Source organism: Megascapheus bottae, chromosome 2 (genome assembly GCF_031878675.1).
Source record: "Megascapheus bottae isolate mThoBot1 chromosome 2, mThoBot2.hap1, whole genome shotgun sequence".
NCBI lineage: Eukaryota > Metazoa > Chordata > Mammalia > Rodentia > Geomyidae > Megascapheus > Megascapheus bottae.
This window is the reverse complement of record NC_143510.1, coordinates 82452439-82472927: the sequence shown is the minus strand read 5'-3', so window position 1 is coordinate 82472927 and position 20489 is coordinate 82452439. Positions and strand designations below refer to the sequence as shown.

The following is a 20489-nucleotide window of genomic DNA, read 5'->3' as shown; positions in this document are numbered from 1 at the left end:
TGTGTGTGTGTGTGTGTGTGTGTGTGTGTGTGTGTGTGATGGCGATGATGATGATGATGACGATGATACTGGGGCTTGCACTCAAGGCCTGGGCACTATACCTTAGAGTTTTCTTTTTCTCAAAGCTGGAACTCTACCACTTGAACCACTGATGAATTTCCTACCTTTTGGTGATTTATTGGAGAGAAGACTTTATACATTTTCTGCCTGGGCTGGGTTTGAATCTTAGGTCCTCAGATCTCAACTTCCTGAGTAGTAAGGATTATAGGTATGAGACACCAATACCCAGCTTTCAATCTAGTTTTTTTTCTTTCTTACATTCTAAATATCTTCTCCCTGCTATTTTTTCAAGTCCTGTGCTCCAGCTGCTGAGGTCCATCAGCTGTTGTTTTGGCTCATTTGTTCCCTACTAGGTCTGCTCTTCTCTCCTTACCAATAAATAATCATCCATTAGTCAAGGCTCAGCTTCAGCTCCAATTTCTCTAAAATGATCTTTCAGATTCTTCCAGCAGGAGAGGTTCTACTCCCAAACAACCAGAGTACCTTGTAATCCAGTCTTTGGATATATTTATGTGTTGATCTACTGTTCTTCCCAGCTCAGAGAATATTGGGATCAATCTATGGCCAACTTCTTTAACTATTTTATTTGTTTGTTCAGTGCCAGTCCTGGGGTTTGAACTGAGGGCCTGGCTGCTGTCCCTGAGCTTTTGTGTTCAAGTCTAATGCTCTACCACGTGAGCCACAATACCATTTCTGGCTTTTTAGAAGTTCATTAGAGATAAGAGAGATCCTTTCATATTGCAGCCTCCTGAGTAGTTAGGATTACAGGCATGAGCCACTGCTGCTTGACTAACTTTTTTATTTTTTTGTGTTGCTTTTTTTTTTTTTGCCAGTCCTGGGCTTGAGCTCAGGGCTTGAGCACTGTCCTTGAACTTTCTCAAGGCTAGAGCTCTACCACTTGAGCCACAGCACCACTTCTGCCTTTTTCTATGTATGTGATACCAAGGAATTGAACCTGGGTCTTCGTGCATGCTAGGCAAGCACTCTACCACTAGGCCAAACTCCCAGCCTTTTAACTTTTTTATTTTTAAATAACTGCAGATTCATAGGAGATGCAAAATTAGTACAAAGAGATCCATCCTACACACTCACCATCCAGCCTCCCCCAGTGCCATAGGCATTGTCACTTTTTATTTCCTGACCTGAATTGGGTTGTTTTCCCAAGAGAGAAAGGACATTTTTTGCACTAGGCTCTTGGTCTCACTGATTTATCTGTCTAACTAACATTCACTTCCTTTTCAAATCTTCTCCATTTACTTTCAGGGGGAAAAATGGTCCACAGTCTCAATGCAGCCAGATGAGGTATGCCACTCTATGAAATATCTACCTCAGGAGCCAGGAGTGTGGCCTCGTGGTAGAGTGCTTGCCTAGCATGCATGAAGGCCCAGGTTGATTCCTCAGTACCACATACATAGAAAAAAAGCCAAAAGTGGGGCTGTGGCTCAAGTGGTAGAGCTCCAGCCTTGAGAAAGTAGCAATAGTTATTTTGGGGGAAAAAAAGTCGCCCAGTTAGACGTTCAGTGTGGCAAAGTTCAGAGTTCAAGCTATCCATGGCTTAGCCTTTGAGCTACATGTACGAGTATTTGTGGGTGTTAAAAGTTCATTGGCATGAATGCTTACTTTATTTCATTTACTGTGATTTAGGTCTTTAGAGTTTTGTACTTTGAGATTCTAAAGTTCAAATTTTATGATACGATGGCACTTTACAAAATATACAAATTGCTAGATATGCAGCGTACCATAAGTAATTGGTTTAAACTGTTGACTCTCCTCTCTTGAAATGTTTTATTCAAGATCAGAATATTAAATTTCACAATAAAAAATCCCTAAGTTGTGGTAAGTTTGCTTTTCATCTAAAAGTGCAAAAGCAGTTTAGAACTAAGGAAGCTCGCTGGGCGCAGTGGCTCATGCCTGTAATCCTAGCTACTCAGGAGACAGATCTGAGGATCAAGGTTCAAAGCCAGCCCAGGCGGAAAAGAATCTGAGACTCCTATCTTCAATTAACCTCTAGAAAATGGGAAGTGGGGCTTGGCTCAAGGGTAGGACAGTAGCCTTGAGCTGAAGAGCTCAGGGACAGTGCCAAAGCCCAGTGACTCACAAAAAAATAAAGAGAGAATTAAGGAAGCTCATTTTCCTTTGGAAACAGTTCTTAACATGTGGGGTGTGTGTGTGTGTGTGTGTGTGTGTGTGTGTGTGTGTGTGTGTGTATGTACCAGTACTAAGGCTGTAACTCAGGGCCTGGGCATTGTCCTTCATTTTTTTTTCTCTCTCTCTCCCCAAACTGGTATCTTTCCACCTAATTCAAAACTCCACTTCTAGCTTTTTGGTGGTTTATTGGAAATAAGAGTCTTATGGACTTTCCTACCAGGCTAGATTTGAACCATGATACTCAGCCTCTCATGTACTCAAGTTTTCCCCATCCTTGAGACTATTTTTAGGTATTGAGTTCACATTTTACTGCTTTAATATGTTATCCATGGCATTGAGAAACCCCTAGAGGAACCCCTTTCCTTTTCTCTTGGCAGTCCTGGGATTTGAACTCAGGGTCTCTTCCAGTGTAGAGGCAGACTCTCCACATGAGCCTGCCTCCAAGACTTCCAAATTCACCACAAGCCCCCGTGGACATGCAGATATGAGGCGACATGACACTGCTAGGCACCTCACCCCTTAGTCTGTCTGAAGAGGGACAAATACTCCCTGGCCCTCGATAGTGTCTGGAAGTTTCCAGATGACCACATGATTCCAAAGCTACTTTGGTTTATTTTGAAATGTGGCTCCCTTCCAATGACCTTTTGTCAGAATTCTCCATGAAAGGTGGCTTATAAACTCTGAAGAGTGGTTTTTTTCCTTTGCCATAGTGTTATTGACAATTCCTTCCTTCCTTCCTTCCTTCCTTCCTTCCTTCCTTCCTTCCTTCCTCCCTCCCTCCCTCCCTCCCTCCCTCCCTCCCTTTTTCCTTCCTTCCTTCCTTCCTTCCTTCCTTCCTTCCTTCCTTCCTTCCTTCCTTCCCTCCTTTTTCTTTCCTTTGTATGTTTCTCTCTTTCTCTTTTTTCTTCCTTCCTTTTCCTCCTTTCCTCATTAAAAAAAAAATAGTGGGTTTAAATTGACATATAACATCTTTTTTTTTTTCTTTGCCAGTCCTGGGGCTTGAACTCAGGACCTGAGCACTGTCCTTGAGCTTTTCCTCAAGGCTAGGGCTCTCTGCCACTTGAGCCCTGCCACTTGAGCCATAGCACCATTTCTGGCTTTTCTATGTATGTGGTATCACAGAATCGAACCCAAGCACTGTACCACTAGGCAAAACTGCCAGCCCCTATATAATACCTTTTTAAAAGCATTTACCGTAGCTTAGCTCCTCAATTGGAATGAAGCTAGGGCTCACATAAAAGCAGGTGAGAATTAGTTGTCTATGAGTAGTCATGTAAGTACTTATTGATAAAGAACAAAGAGTCTCTTTTTGAAACTATTTCTTGGGAGAAAAAGCACGTATGGCCAATGATGCGTTTGAGTACAAAGTTTTGTCGTTAATGATCTATTTGAATCAGTCAGTGCCCCAAGCCACAGTAGAGTCTCCAGTTTGGGAGTGTCTAATTGCCCTTGTCACTTCCTGATACTTTGTCCCTAGAGACCTATTCCACATAGAAGAGAAAAATATTCAGTGAAGGTAGAGATTGCTCAGACCCATGCATTTGAGAAGACACAGAGAGGTCGCCAGTCACTTTAAGAGTGTGAAGACAGCCCTTCCATTCAGGACAATCAAGACAATCATGGGTTTGTTTCTCTAGTCCATTAGAAAGGATTTTAGGACCTGCATGGTGGCTCATGCCTGTAATCCTAGCTACTCAGGAGGCAGGATCCGAGGATCATGGTCAAAGCCAGCTCGTGAGCTGAAGAGCTCAGGGGCAATGCCCAGGCCCAGAGTTCAAGTCCCACAGCAACCAAGAAAAAAGGATTTAAAAAATACCAGTTTGTAGCAGTCCCCTAATCTTTGTTGCAAGGATGGTAATTGTTACTCACAAAAATAAATATCCCTCTGTACATCACCTTTATAAAAACAAATATAAATATTAAAAAAGAAAACCACTCAAGGAATATAAGCAACAAGTCCCTTCAATAAAAGAAATATTATACAGCCTGCAATGTAATTATACAGTCTAAGTCATAAATGCAGAAACAGTAGAATGCTTCTACTGTCACTTTACACTGTGTTTATAAATGGCCTAACAGACTTGACTAATCCTTGACAAAATCATTCAATGAATATTTGAGTCTGCAGCCTGTAGGCTGCTTGCATGGCAGGCCAGGCTTCAGGGATGTGTTGATTGGCTTAACAATAACATGATTAATTTGGTTTGTGGGCAGAGATATAGTCTTTGTGTCTTTCTAGATGACATAGAAATAAGGTACTATGTGTAAATAGATTTCTTGATTAAAATGGATGTTTACATAGGGATTGCACACATAATTATAATCAGCCTTCAAGATTCCTGGGTTCCCCATTCAAAAGTGGAATTTTATTCATCCATTAGAGAAAAAGATTATGTGATTTGCAGGGAAATGGTTGGACTTTCTACCTGACTAGGCTCTGAACCAAGATCCTCAGATCTCAGCTTCCTGAGTAGCGGGATTACAGGCATGAGGCACAGGCACCCAGTTTCATATTAGATTTTTACTCTGGAAAAGAAAATAATCTACAATGTATTATTTTAAACAAAAAAACCTGCTTTTGCATGTTTTCCAGTTTGCATTTTTAGTCAAAATCCAGTGATCAAACACTGATCCAAAATAACCCAAGCACTGACTACAAATGAGATTTGTTTGCAATTTTTATTTAGGCAATCTGTGCAAACATTGTTATAATTTTTATCTTTAACATTAGGAAGAAAGAAAAATGACCACACAGGGTCTGGTTGGAAACCAGAAACCAGTTTTTGTGTTTTTAACCAAATTTCAAAGCAGCAGAGTTTTGAGAGGCAGTGCCTAGCTCTCAGTATTCCTCAGGATTGCTGGATTGCAAGTCTCGCAGATATGAATCAATTATGTTTGGAGGTACACCTTGCAACAGGAGCCTGCAGAAGGATAGCCCACCTAAAGGGGACAAAAAGGAAACGAGGGAAAAAAATCAAAACCCTCTACATGAAAAATTGATGAAACCATTCTATGGAACTAGCTGCCTGGAAATGGGACTCATTCTATTCCTGTTAGCTACAAAGATTCCTTTAGTCCTTTTGTGGAACTCTCCCTGGTTTTAGTTCACTTAGGTTTCAAAGCACTTGACATCTGAAGTAAAGCAAGTTCTCAGAAGACCCAAAGCAATTTATTTCCCCTACAATTGTGTAATCTTACTTTAAACTCCAAAATAGTGGAGATGCTTATTGTTCCTTGACAGGTTGTGTGACTGTCTTCTATAGATGAGTAAAAGTCTCTGGCTGCATGGCACACAATAAATGTACATTAAATGATGCGTCAGTGGGAAATCTATTTCTAGCTTACCTAGTATTCTTTTTTAATTAAGCACAAGTTCTGATTCAAGCACATTGAAGGAATTAAAAAACACACCCTTGAACTTTGGCCATTTATGAACAGTCAAAAGTACAAAAACTCAGAAATCTTTTGTTAAAAATAGACTGAAGCTGGGTGTGGTGGTGCATGCCTGTAATCCTAGAACTCTGGAGGCTGAGAGAGGAGAATCAACAGTTCAAAGCCAGCTGGACTACATAGGGAAACTTGACTTAAAATAAATAACAAATTATTAAGACTAGTCTAATACCTTCTGAAGGTATGAGAAATACCTAACAGTCCATACCTACCTTAAGAATTCCTGGATTTTATTGTAAAATAAAAACGTCACTCAGGAGAGAACCCATAAAACCACAAAACTACATAGTCCTTTTAATGAAGCATTTCACTACTTACTAATAAATTCATGACCAGACAAAAACAGCATGCTCTTCTAACATTTCTAAAACTTCTTTAATAATGCAAATTTGAGAAAGTCATTCTTCTTTCAAAAAAATTCAAGTCACATAATGATAGAAATGATGCCACTTAACGACATGTCCATTCCTTGATGCAAAGAATTCAGAATGTACCCAGTCTCTCTCATTCTCATCTACATTAAATGCTCGGATGCATGCTCTATTGCATTCAACCACATGCTTCATGCCAACAGGAGATAGTGGTGAGCAAACACAGCTGTTCATCTCAGACATGGGAATACAAATGAGAACTACAAAAGTTAGAAGTTTGGGGGGGGGGGATTCTATTTTCATTGTATTACATAATGAAAATCATGCCATACTCTACAGGCTTGGTATGGCTTATGACAGTCATAAGCTTCATATGCCAAAACCATATGAAAGCTTACCTTAGATGACAATATACATTCAAAAATCCTTACTGTGCTACAACTAAGGAAAAGAGAGAGGAGAAAGAGAGAAAGAAGTTGTAAGCATTAATAAAATGCTACACCAAAGTTCAGTACTTGTTGGGGGATGAAATTATTGTCACGATTATATTGAAGAGATTTCATTAATCCTTAGTCATGTAAAAGATGTATGAAAATAAAGGCACATAAAAGGAAGGGTGAGGATCCAGTCACTTCAAAGGGATCATTAATAAGAAAAAATTATTAATATGCACAACCACTGTGCCAGAATAAGTGACAAAGCAAATCTGTTGGTATGGTGAATAAATGTTTATAATAAAAGCTTCCAAACCATTAGCTTAAAAAAAGAATACCCTACAACATATATATATTGAGTTTTTCAACAAAAGAAAAACAAAGACAATATACAAAATGTTAGTGTTCATATATATATGTTGGAATTCCAAAAGGCAAAATTTTCAAGTGTACTTAGGGAGATTCATGTATTCAGAACTGATTACATATAATTGGTGTAAGCGAATGGAAACCTTAAACTAAGGCTACAAAGAGACTATTTTGTGTAACTTACAAAACTTTAGAAGAACTCATTTCTTTCCTCTTCAAAGCTGAAGCTACTTCTGGATCTAGAAGCCCAACACTGTCACTTAGGTATAGAGCTGCATTAGAGTCTGTAGTACTTGCTTACCCTGCCCCAAAGAAGTCTTAACTACCTCTTCCAAACAGGGAGGGATTGCCTATGTATGATATGGTTTATTAATACATGTACAGAATCCTAAACTTTTCTTTCCTTTTATATTCATAAACAAATAAATTGGGTCCCCTAAAAATGTCCAAAATGTTTGGACCAAATAAATAGATTATAGACATTCTATTCATAAATTTGTAATTAGAAAATCCTATATATAAGAAATTTCATATACTTTGTTTTTTGTATTCTCCCTCAACCAAAAATGCATAGAGTAGGTTTTTTTTCTTTTTTTCTCAATTTCACAAGTGTAAATGCTCAGTTTCTAAATTTTATCATAAATGGAAGGAAGCTATTGTAAATTATCTTATAGGAGAAAGACATCTTTTTACATTTGAAACATGAAAAGATGATCTAAATGTTAGCCTTTCCCAGGTTTTGATAGTCCTGTATAAAACCAGGTCATCTTCCGAGGTAACTCTCTGGTTTTATTTGTGGGGGTCATGTAGTGTCGTATTTCATTTTCTAACAAAATATATTGTTTCAACTTTACTTAATATCCTTGAACAATTTGGCCTTCATTGTTCATGGCATAAACATTGTATGCCATGAGCTGCTAAAGAAATACAATTAAAAGCAAAGAGAAAGTCAAGCTTTACATGCAAAGTGCGTTTCATGTAAGAGGAATGGAACGGAAAGTAGAAATATCCAGTGGGATATGAGCTTTGTAAACCTGTTGCTGCCCCTCCAGGAAGACTGGTTGTCCAGGGGTATTTACTCCTTGATATATCACTGTAGAATTAGAATATGTGTACCAATATTTATTTATTCTCAGTTGGCATTCTTACCTTTTAACACAGTTCATATCAGAAACCTTTTATCAGATACCAATGTGGTAGCAAATAATCTTGGATTTATGTTTTAGGACCGAAAACTTTTGTCAACAAAAAAGCACAGTTGATAATTCATCATGAACTTATATATTTGAATACAGTATTCTACTATTACTCTACTATTTGATTCAATTATTTTTTTTTTTGCCAGTCCTGGGCTTGAGCACTGTCCTTGGATTTTCTCAAGGCTAGAGCTCTACCACTTGAGCCTCAGCACCACTTCCGGCTTTTTTCTATGTATGTGGTACCGAGGAATCGAACCCGGGTCTTCATGCATGCTAGGCAAGCACTTTAATCACTAGGCCAAACTCCCGGCCCTTGATTCAATTATTATACATACAATTAACTCTATGTAACCACTAAACAATATAATAGGTATATCCATAACATAGTTTGCATTTATGGAAGGTCCTAAATATCAAACCATTTATAAAAAATCATTTTATGCCATTAACAACCTTTAGCACTTTTCAAAGCATGAATATGTAGTAGTTTCAGTTGTTGTTTAGGGACTGTTGACACTTGTGTCAGTAATACCTTGGAATGAGGCAAGGAAATCTGAAAACAAAATCTGAAAACATATGTGCAAATATGACCATATCCATCATCTAGAGCTAATTCAGAAGCTTAAGCAGAGACTAAATCAATGGTATGTTTTCAAATTTTCTTTCTTTTTTTTTTTTTTTGCCAGTCCTGGGCCTTGAACTCAGGGCCTGAGCCCGGTCCTTGGACTTTCTCAAGGCTACCACTTGAGCCATACCATCAATTCCAGCTTTTATTTATTTTCTATGTATGTGGTTCCAAGGAATTAAACCCCGGTCTTTGTGCATGCTCAGCAAGCACTCTACCAGTAGACTAAGCTCCCAGGCCTGGTTTGAAATTTTCTAAGAATATCATATAACTTATAAGATAAAAGTAACTTTTTCCTATTAACAATGTATCTACACCAGAGAAATTTCTTGTGCCATATTTATATTAAATTTATAATTAGAAAACTTAAAAAAAAAAAAAAGCTGGGCACGGTGGCTCATGCTTGTAATCCTAGCTACTCAGGAGGTTGAGACCTGAGGATCAAAGTTCAAAGCCAGCCCAGGCAAAAAGGATCTGAGACTCTTATCTCCAATTAATCTCTAGAAAATGGGAAATGGGGTGTGGCTCAAGGGAAGGGTGGTAGCCTTGAGCTGAAGAGCTCAGGGCCAGCGCCGAGACCCAGAGTTCAAGCCCCATGATTCTCCCCCCCCAAAAAAATCCCTAAATATTTTAACAGATATTTACAAAGTCTTCTTTCTAACTATGAGATGGTAATTTCCTCATTGTCAAGAGGTAGGAAAAAGACTTTGATTAACATAGATCAACAGTTGAATATAGTTAAGGATGACAGAAACATATTAGGATCAGGTCACTATTATCTCAAAGTGACAACTTTCTGTTGGAGTTCTCACCATGTCCTGAAATAGGTTTTCATCAAGAACAAGGCCAGAGTAAGAGTCAATTAATATGAAAATTTATTAAGATAGCAATTTATGCCGGGTGCTGGTGGCTTACACTGGTAATCCTCACTAGTTTGGAAGTTGAAATCTGAGGATTGTGGTTCAAAGACAACCCAGCAGCAAGTCCACGAGACTCTTACCTCCAATTCACAGTCAGAAAGCCAGATCTGGAGCTGTGGCTCAAAGAGGTAGAGGCACCAGCCTTGAGCAAAAGAGCTCAGGGACAGTACCAAGTCCCTCAGTTCAAGCCCCACAACTGACCAAAAAAAAAAAAAAGGCAGTTTATGCTGAGACTTTCCTCCATAAATCCAATGTTTTCTTGGATTATATGAGTTGCCACATTTCTCAAAGGAAATGTATGCCTATAAATAGAAATTCTCTCATTGTCAACTTTGTAACATGTATATTCTATAGGTATGGAACCACTTGATAAATTAAATCAACCCATATAAAAAATCTTCACAGGCCGGGAGTTTGGCTTAGTGGTAGAATGCTTGCCTAGCATGCCCGAAGATCCAGGTTCGATTCCTTGGTACCACGTACATAGAAAAAAAAACTGGAAGTAGTGCTGAGGCTCAAGTGGTAGAGCTCTCGTCTTGAGAAAATCCAAGGACAGTGCTCAGGCCCTGAGCTCAAGGCCAGGACTGGCAAAAAAAAAAAAAAACTTAGTTAACTTAGTACAAAAAAAGAATGCAAATTTCTTAATTGCAGTTTGGATTTTGTGGTAGTCTCCTATTTATAGATAAAATATGTCAGCAAAAGGAAGTGGCGCTGTGACTCAAGGGATAGGGCGGTAGCCTAGAGCTGAACAGCTCAGGGACAATCCTGAGCTCTTCAGCATTCAAGCCCCATGACAGCTCCCAAAAAATGTATCAGCAAGGCCATAACCCTTGACTTTATTTATTCTCACCATACCCTATGAACATTTCACTGAAATTAATATTGCTTTAGTTAAGGAGAATTGCAAAGGTTAAAAAAACCCCATACAATCAAGTCTATGTTCATAATCAAGTGCTCTTGACCAAATAAAGCAGAGCTAAAGCAGAATGTAAAAAAAAATTCTCTCTCTACACTCCCTCCTTTCTCCCCTCCCAACCTCATCATTGCCCCTGCTCCAAATGGAACATTTTGGCAAGCCGTTCAGGCTTTATATGAAGAACCATCAGTCAATGACCATAACTTCAGTCTGTGGGTGAGACCATGGGTGGCATACCTTTCACCTCCAGTTTGCACTCAATCTCCACTGTCCCCAGGTCATTCACGGCTTTGCAGCAGTAAGTGCCTCCGTCATAGGGGCTAGGCTTGCGAATCTCCAGAGTACAGACACCCTGGTTGCTGAACATTCTGTATCTTGGGTCGTCCACAATAGCCACTTTGTTTTTCATCCAGGTTATTTTAGGCTGAAGTGGAGATGGAAGAAAGTGAAATCAGAAACCTGTCTGTGAGATCCACCGTCAAATCCGGAGACACAACTTAAAAGCACCGCTTAGGAATGCTATCTAAGAAGAACAGCAGTAACTCAGGCAACTGCTTCCCTTGAATTAAATTCTACTTAGTGCTTAGCAAGAAAGTAGATGAGCAGGGGCTGAGAAGGTGGCTTAGTGGTAGAGTGCTTGCCTAGCAGGCATGAAACCCTGGATTCAATTCCTCTGTATTGTATACACAGAAAAAGCCAGAAGTGCTATGGCTCAAGTGGTAGAGTGCTAGCCCTGAACAAAAGGAACTCAGAGACAGTGCCTAGGCCTTGATTTCAGAGGAAAGCTCTAGGGCAGGCTTCCCAAATGGAGTCAGGTGCAATTCAATTCTATGTGGTTCTAGCTACAAGATGTGTTTAGTTACATCTAGCTGCAAGACTTGAAGCATCTACTATTGTACAGTGCAATCTGTTTGTTAAAGCCTCACATTTGTGCACCTGCAGTACAGACTCCTTTGTCTATTAACTACTTTTCAAACATAAAAAACCATCCTTCAATTTCCAGCTCATCTCAGAGACCACATGTCATTGAGCGCTTTACAGAAAACTTGAAAAGATGTCATGGCTATCTGATGTTCTCCACTTCTGCTTTTTCTCCTGATAGTTTCTCATTCTTTCCACATGGTAAACACCTGCTTGCCATGTCACCCGCTTCTGCCATCTGGACTTGTCATCAGGCAGGAGTGAACCTGCTCCACACAGAGGATGAAGATCACCAATGATTCAGGTCACCAAAAAGGCCACCCCTCCTCCTAGACTCGGAATCTGTTTGTAATCACTGACTCTTCACTAATGTGGTCTACTCTTTCCTTCCAAACCCGCACTCTGTACACTGTCTCTTATACAGTTTTATAGTATGTTGCCTTTCTCAGAACCTAGAGATGGCAACTTTTTCTGTCTTCTTCACAAATTCCTCTTTTTCCTTCTGCCTTTGAATATTTTTGGGGGGGATGGGTCATGGGACTTACACTCACAGCCTGGGCACTGTCCTAGAGCTGATTTGCTCAAGGCTAATGCTCTACCACTTGAAGGCACAGCCCTATTTCTTGCTTTCTGGTGGTGAATTGGAGATAAGAGTCTCACAGACTTTCCTGCCTGGGCTGGCTTTGAACACCAGCATCCAGCTTCAATGTTATTAATTCATTAATTAACTAGGATGCTAGTGGCATGACTTAAACTCCTACCCTGGCATTCTATTAACTTGAGCAATGCCTCCAGTCTGGCTTTTTGCTGGTTAACTAATGATAGAATCTCATAAACTTTTCTGCCTAGACTGACAGTGAGCCTCAGTCTTCCAGATCTCAGCCTCCTGAATAGCTAGGATGGCAAGTGCCAGCCATCAGTGTCCAGTTCCTTTTATCATTCAAATGGGAGCATTTCTTGAGGCTCATCCCTTCATCTTTGGCTTTTCATTCACTACCACCTTTCCTCAGGGTTATTCCTTTCTGAAGCTTTGATTTCACAGGGTGAAGGGAAGCATCTTTATGGTGGGACTCCCAGAGAAACAGATCTGAACTTTTTCCTAAGCTGCGGGTGAAACTTTCCATCTGCTTCCTCATCCTTCCCATTTGAATGTACTAACAGGACTTCTGCTTACGCTGGTGCTTAGCATCTTCCTCTTGTGCTTTATGTGGTTTCTCCCTTTGGCTTCCCTATTTCTGTTTAAATATATATAGGAAAACACAGTGTCATCCAGGAATGTATTTTGTATGTATAGGTATGTGTGTATATGCATATATTTGTGTATACACATATATTATATATGCCATATTCATTTTCATTTTAAATGACAACATGAAACCTGAAGCCAGGTAACATCTCCCATCTTAATCCTCTGAGTCCCTATTATCAAAGCACATTTATAATCTGTTTTTCTAGTGTAATTGATAAAATTAATCATTTATGGGACTTTGTTTTTTGATTGGTCATGGGGCTTGAACTCTGGGCCTGAGCTCTTCAGCTCGACTAGTGTGTAGAACACTTTGGGCCACAGCACCACTTCTGGTTTTCTTGTGGTTAAAAAGTCTCATGAACTTTCATGTCCAGGCTGGCTTTGAACCACCATCCTCAAATCTCAGCCTCCTGAGTAGCTAGGATTATAGGCGTGAGCTGCCAGCGCCCAGCCAGAACTCTTGATGAACCAAGATGGCCACCAAACTTTTCAGGTAAAACAATATTGCTCCCATTTTCTCACTTCTCAATTCTGTTAAAATGAAATGATTTTCTTTTTCTTGGAACCTACCCATTGGAAGAGGTAGGACCTGGTCACTGTATATGCCTGTGAATCAGTAAAGACTAAAAAGTAGTGTTCCTTTGTTGAATTGGTTATTTTGATAAATAATAATCTTTGAGGTAAAACTGTACTAGTAACTGGAAGATCACTGATAATATATTTTTCAAGACAGTTTATACTGGGGAAAATAGGTTAAATTTGAACTGTATGTTATTTACATTTAGATTTGAGAGAAAAGAATCTGTAGAGAAATCTTTGCAATATATAGTTTGTCCAGATCAGTTTTCATTTGGGGGAGAGGAATTCTGAAGTATCTCTTATGCCATTTTTTCTCATCAATTGAAAGTTCTCTAGACAGAGAACTACTGGAAAACTAGGGTGTGTGGTGGTAGATAAGAAAAGCTCCCTCAAGTTTTGGAGGGAATAACTTTAAAAATACTTTTAGTTTAGCAGGATGCAGTGGCTCACGCCTATAATCCTAGCTACTCAAGAGGCTGAGATCTGAAGATCAGAGTTCAAAGCCAGCCAGGGCACTAAAGTCTGTGAGACTCTTATCTCCAATTAACCTCCAGAAAAACAGGAAGTGGTGCTGTTGCTCAAGGGGTAGGGCAATAGCCTTGAGCTGAAGAGTGAGATCCTATCTCTAGTTAGCCACTAGAAAACAGGAAGTGGCACTGTGGCTCAAGGGGTAGAATGGGAGCCTTGAGCTGAAGAGCTGGGGACAGCGTCAGGGCCCAGAGTTCAAGCACCATGACAAAAAAAATAAAAGACCATTTACTTGGTGCAGTTAAAAATTAAACTTGTTAATTTTATCATTATTGTTGTTACATCTGAAATAAAAAAGATTATGTGACACTTTAGTAAAGAAATATAAACAATTCTACCACTACATTTGAAGTGTTAGGTAATTATCCACCAACACCACTAGTCTTTACTTCCCTCACTCCCAAATAGCAATTAGAAGGGCCATTGATATTATTGCTTATAAAAACTATAATGTTGATTACACATCTAAATGAAAACATTTTACGAGCATTATAAAGTGTCAAATAAGAAAGAATTTCAGGGTCCACTCTTCTTTCTTGAGGCTGGATATCAAAACCCGTTGCTATGCCTGATGCTTTTATTGCCAGTCCTGGCTTGAGCTCAGGGCCTGAGCACTGTCCTTGGACTTTCTCAAGGCTAGAGCTCTACCACTTGAGCCTCAGCACCACTTCTGGCTTTTTTATCTGTATATGGTACCAAGGAATTGAAACTGGGCCTTCGTGCATGCTAGGCAAGCACTCTATCACTAGGCCAAATTCCTGGATCCTTCATGGTCCACTCTTAAATTCACCTAGAACTTCAGGGTCCACTCTTAAATTCACCTAATGGGATAGAAAATCACAGTACCTTAGGGTTTCCTCTCACACTGCAGTTCAGGGTGGCATTATAACCAGCTATGGCATAGGTGTTCACCAAAGGCTGAGTAAACATGGGTGCCTCTGTGAAATCAAAGTCTTCATACACTGGATTTTTGTAGATTTTACCTTAAAAAAAACAAGTATTAAAATATGTATAAAATACAAATTGGCCTGGAGAGGTATTATTTTGGGCATATTTTGCTCATGGTTGAAACTTCCCTGAAGTTAGGAAAACATGAGCAAATGCCTTAAGTCATCTATTCTGAAGGACACACACGTGTAGACAGGCAGGGAGGGTGTTCTGAAACTAAAACAGACCCCGGGAGGACTTGGTTGTCTTTCTAAATATTTTGATAAATTTGTGCTCTAATGTAAAAAGAAAAGTCACAAGGAGAGTGATTTAAAATAAAAATGAAGTCATAAAGGTACAATTTAGCTTTTGCCTTCTTCACAGAGACTCTCTTATACAGCTAATACTGAAGATGTTCAGGAATAATAATGAGAAAAAAGTAAATAATAAAAACATGAAAAGTAAACTCATAATAAAAGAAGAAAACCTAAGAACTATCAACTTTTCCCTGTCTCTGTGGCATGAGTCACTAACAGGTCCTCTTGCCCAGATATGAGAATGAATTAAAGCTGATATTTGTAAATATGGAATAATAAGAAGAAATGGGGGAGAATGATCAACATGTGTTGTGTTCATTAATTGACCCAGTGAATTGAAACCCCTTTGTATAACTACTTGAATCCAATTTTATTTTATTTTGAGGCTAATTTTTGAGAGGCAATAATAATAAAATTTCCCTTGAAAAAATTTACCTAAGACTAAAATTTTGCTTTAACACATCATTTTCTGCTGGAGGCTGGCTATTTTCTGATTCCTTTTCTCCACATCCCTTCTTTGCAACTCTCCCCTCTTTCATCCACTAAAGTTTTCAGGTGCCCCTCCAGTCACTCCTGACTCACCATCTTTGGCAATCACAGCGCTCTCTTTAGTCATTGTTGCATCCTCACTGAGGCCACACATGTTTTCTGCAAAGACCCGGAAGTAATATTCATTCCCTATGACCAGCTCAGTAATGGTGGCATTAGTTCTGTGATAATGCTCAATGACTGTGAACCATTCCTAGAAGAAACAAACAAGAAAACCTTTCAAGAAAATCACCTACAAATTTATAACTTGTCCATCTCTTTACTGAAATAAATAAAAAGGAAGTCTCACTAAGGAAAGAAATATCAGTAAAGGTAGTATGGAGCACAATTACCATGTATATTTAATTGGTTTAATGATTTACTATTGGCCTATACTTGATAATGTAATTTGCTCTTCATTTTCCATTGGGTTTATATGCTGTAGATGTCATCTTTTAATATCATTGTATGTTCTTTATAACCATATGGTGTCTCTTATATATCCACTTACCTACCAATGCATATCTTTTGTAGAACCAAGTAGTATTTTAGTATCAAACTTTTTTTGGGGGGGGATGGGAGGGATCATGCAAGTTGAACTCTGGACCTCGGCACTGGATGTGGGCACTGTCCCCGAGCTTTTTTGCTCAAGTTAGCATGCTATCACTTTCAGACACAGTGCCACCTCTGGTTTTCTGGTTAACTGGAGATGAGAGTCTCATGGACTTTCCTGCCTGGGCTAGCTTTGAACTGTGATCCCCAGATCTCGGCCTCCTGAGTAACTAGTATTACAAGTGTGAGCCACCAGTGCCTGCAGTGACAAACTTATACATATAAGAAAGAAATGAAGCTAAATGACAAAGCAACTCAATAGTGTCCAATACATTTGCCTAATACTATAAACATATGTTTGGCTTTTAAATTTTTTTCCCAGAAATTAACCTATCCCTTGCTGTTTTCTGTTGTCATACCATCACCATGACTTCGTTACATGCTACCATCTTAACCTGGCCCCTTCTTGTTTTGTTTTGTTTTTTGCCAGTCCTGGGGCTTGAACTCAGGGCCTGAGCACTGTCCTTGGGCTTTCTCAAGGCTAGAGATCTGGCTTTTTCTTTTTTTTCCCATGTATTTCTTATTGTAATTACTAGAAGGGTTACATTATATTCACCAGATAGAAGGTGCATTACTTCACAAACATTGATACCTTTTCTCATGTCTTGGTCCCCATTTCCCTCCTCCCACTTCTGGCTTTTTCTATGTATGTAGTATTGAGGAATCAAACCTGGGTCTTCATGCATGCTAGACAAGCACTCTACCACTAGGCCAAACTCCTGGCCCCATTGGGCTCCTTCTTTTCCATAGCATTTCCTACCTTAAATTTTGTATGATACATACATATTTAAGTATATTCATTTTACTTGTTTACATCCTAGTTCCACCCCCCGACACACACAAGATGAACACACATCGCAATATAAAGCCTGATTTTTTTCATTTCACCCTTTGTATCTACCGTGCCTATTACAAATGCCTGGAACCTAGTATCTATGTGACACAAAATATTTGTGGAGTACTGAATGAATAAGTTAAAGCTGTACTACTGCTTTTCCTTTTCTTTCCTTAGCATACCAAGAATTACAGTGGTTTCAAAGTTTCTTTTTTCAACTAACAAAACTATCATAGCTGGGTATCCTTGTATTCCTAGCTACTCAGGGTGGTATTCGAAGCCATCCCAGGTAAGATACCACATACATGCAGTATTAAGAATTGAGAAAATATATCTATGCGCACAAGAGACACCCGCAAAAGGAAAAGCATTTTCCTTGGACCTTTGGGCAGCCATCATCACTTACGAGTTCAGGATATTTTGAACACCAGATGAATGTAGATAATTTTCCCTTTTTGCCAAAGCACAGCACGTAGACCTTTGTTCCAATACAATAATTGTATTATCCATGTGGTTTATGTTTTTCTTCTTGCCTTGTTAGTGAGGGTCTAGAGTGCAGGAAATCTATGTACGTATGTAAGTATGCATGCATGTTTGCTTGTGATTTATTAACTGCAACTGTGCACAACACCTAGGAAACAAGCCATAAAATCAATGTTTACACACACATCACGGAAGTGGTGCTGATGGGAGGCACAAATGGCTATGGGTGGCCCTGATGAGACACTGGTGAGCTGACGTGCCTGTGAGGAGTTCCGGCAGAATGTGATCCTTACCTCTGCCTGAGCAGAAATACACCAGAAACCCAGGGAGGTGGGGTGTGCTTCCTCAGGCAAGCCTCACAGCCACATGGAGTGGTATGAATGGTCTGATTCACTAAGGCTTGTCTAGACACCTAAGCCGACAGTGTTGGACAAGAACGAGGCAGGGTGAAGAGTGGGATGCTGTTTCCCCTGGTGTGAGCCCACATCCTCCATCAGTATCAGACCAAGGTTCAACTAAAACCTCATCACTAAGGGAGCTGACGATATTCAGTTCCCTCCATTGCAAGGCTATTCATTTCTTTAGCTCTCAATCTGACAAGGTTTAGAGGAAAGATGCTACTTAAATGGCTTCCTTCCTTCCTTCCTTCCTTCCTCCCTTCCCTCCTTCCTTCCTTCCTTCCTTCCTTCCTTCCTTCCTTCCTTCCTTCCTTCCTTCCTTCCTTCCTTCCTCTTTCCTTCTTTCCTTCTTTCCTTCTTTTCTTTCTTTCTTTCTTTCTTTCTTTCTTTCTTTCTTTCTTTCTTTCTTTCTTCCTTTCTTCCTTTCTTCCTTTCTTCCTTTCTTCCTTTCTCATGGGGATTGAACTCAGAGCCTAGACTCTGCCCCTGAGCTTCTTTGTGTGTTACTTCCACTTGAACCACAGCACCACTTCTGCCTTTTTCTGAGTCATTTGTTGAACGTAAGAGTTGTACAGACTTTTCTGCTGAGCCTGACTTTGAACCATGATCTTCAGATCTCAGCTTCCTGAGTAGCTAGGATTACAGGCGTGAGCCACCAGTGCCCAACCCAAATCTTTTGATGTGTAATATGTACCTAGGTAACAAAAGCCATGCTAAAAGTAGTTTATAGAAACAAACAGCTTGAAATCCTTTCCTGTCACTCAAGACTGCCTTTTCAACCCTCCTCCTCCTGTGGATCCAATGTAACTTCATGACCTTAGTTCTTACTGAGATCTAAAAGTGTAGATACATAAATACTTTCTAAGTGTATCTGTATGCTACCTTAAGATTGCTTTAGGCCACTATGTATCCAAGTATTCTGGATACAGAATACTTACACAGGTGTATTTTATTTTTTCCATATTTTTATTATAATTAATAGAAGGGTTACATTATATTCACCAGATAGAAGGTGCATTACTTCACAAACATTGATAGCCTTTCTCATGTCTTGGTCCCCATTTCCCTCCCCCCACCCCCACCCCTCATCTTGTTTTCCCCCCTTCCCTATCCAATTTCAAATAACCGAATATGCATATATCCAATATATCAGATAACAAGGTGAAATACTATAACAATATGAGATAACCAAGAGACAGCAAAAGAGATGAGAGATAACATAGTACATTAAGGACAACAATCACTCGTTATATGGCTTTTGTTTCTATATCCTGGAAGTCATTACATTTAGCGTCATACTATATGGCTTTATGTATCTAGGTTTTGTTCTATTGTAAATCTCTGCTAGGAGAACCCAAGGTTTCCACTGATTATGTCAAATGAGGGAAACCATTGAGCCTATGTTCCTTTGAGTCTGGCTTACTCCAAGTATTCTTTTAATTCTTCCTTTACTTATAGGTAGGCCAGGATGGATGCTAATTCAACAGTTGGGCATTTCAATTGAGGTGCTCTTCCTTGTAATTTATACTTTCCTGGTTGTTTCCTGAACGTACTAAGCTGTTTTCTTCCTCAGAACATTTCACATGCTGTTAACTTTTTGAAACTTTCTTTCATAGCTGCGATATATATATATATATGTATATATACTTTTTGAAGCTATAAATTCACACCATCCAACATTTAGTTCTCAAAGAAAATAATCATATAAGTATAAATCTTAGACTCAAGAGTGACTAGTCACTGAATGAATGAATGAATGAATGGTGTTTGAGTGAGCACTCAGCTGCTGCTTTATAATTACCAAACAAGAAAAGGAATTCCGTCTTCATTTTATACACATGAAAAGTAGAAACCAAAAAGATCAAGTATTTCATTGCATACTTGTGTCTTAGTGGCAATGTTCTGACTCAAGTCCAACTCTGAGGCATAGATTCCCCATCTTCTGTGTGCATCACTGATTCATGGCCTCCACCCTACCATCTCTGATGAAATATGACTCTGCCCCTGTGGTAGAATCAGAGAAAGCCAAGCCTTACCATGCTCTTCTTGTCAGCCTTCTGGATGGTGTACCCGGTGATGGCGGCATTTCCGTCGTCCTTTGGTGGTGTCCATGCCAGAGCAACGTTCTCTCCCCAGACATCCTCGATAGTCACAGCTTGCGGTGGGCCTGGGCGGTCTAGAGGAGAAACTCATGACATCACTATGAGGTCACTGTGCCCACGACTGCATCAGGATTCCACACTTCTTCTAGAACTGAGATACCAGCATGAAGCAGCCTTACATTCCTCCCAACATATTCTGAAAAGACTGCCTAGGTTCAAGAGTATAGACACACACCCAGAGAGAGGTGAGTCAAAGGTGGTCCTTTGGCAAGAGAGCCTCAAGGTTCAGCAGATTTACTGAAATATAATAACAGTGACTGGAAACAAGGCTTCTGCTTTTGTCTGCCTCCCTCCCTCCCTCCCTCCCTCCCTTCCTCTTTCCTTCCTTTCCCTTCCCTTTTTTCTTCCTATTATTTCCCTTCCTTTTCCTTCCTTCCTTCCTTCCTTCCTTCCTTCCTTCTTTCCTTCCTTCCTTCCTTCTTTCCTTCCTTCCTTCCTTCTTTCCTTCCTTCCTTCCT

At 39.6% G+C, this 20489-nt stretch overlaps 1 protein-coding gene across 1 annotated transcript in view; it reads right to left on the bottom strand.

The window, feature by feature from the left end:
* Positions 1-4900: 4900 nt before the first annotated feature.
* Positions 4901-20489, bottom strand: part of Mybpc1 (myosin binding protein C1) — a 90312-nt gene continuing 74723 nt past the window's right edge. Inside the window, 5 exon segments of the mRNA XM_090328499.1 lie at positions 4901-5148; positions 10730-10916; positions 14616-14752; positions 15596-15755; positions 19906-20045. Of these exon segments, the coding sequence (XP_090184625.1) occupies positions 5048-5148; positions 10730-10916; positions 14616-14752; positions 15596-15755; positions 19906-20045 (725 nt within the window). The 3' untranslated portion in view covers positions 4901-5047.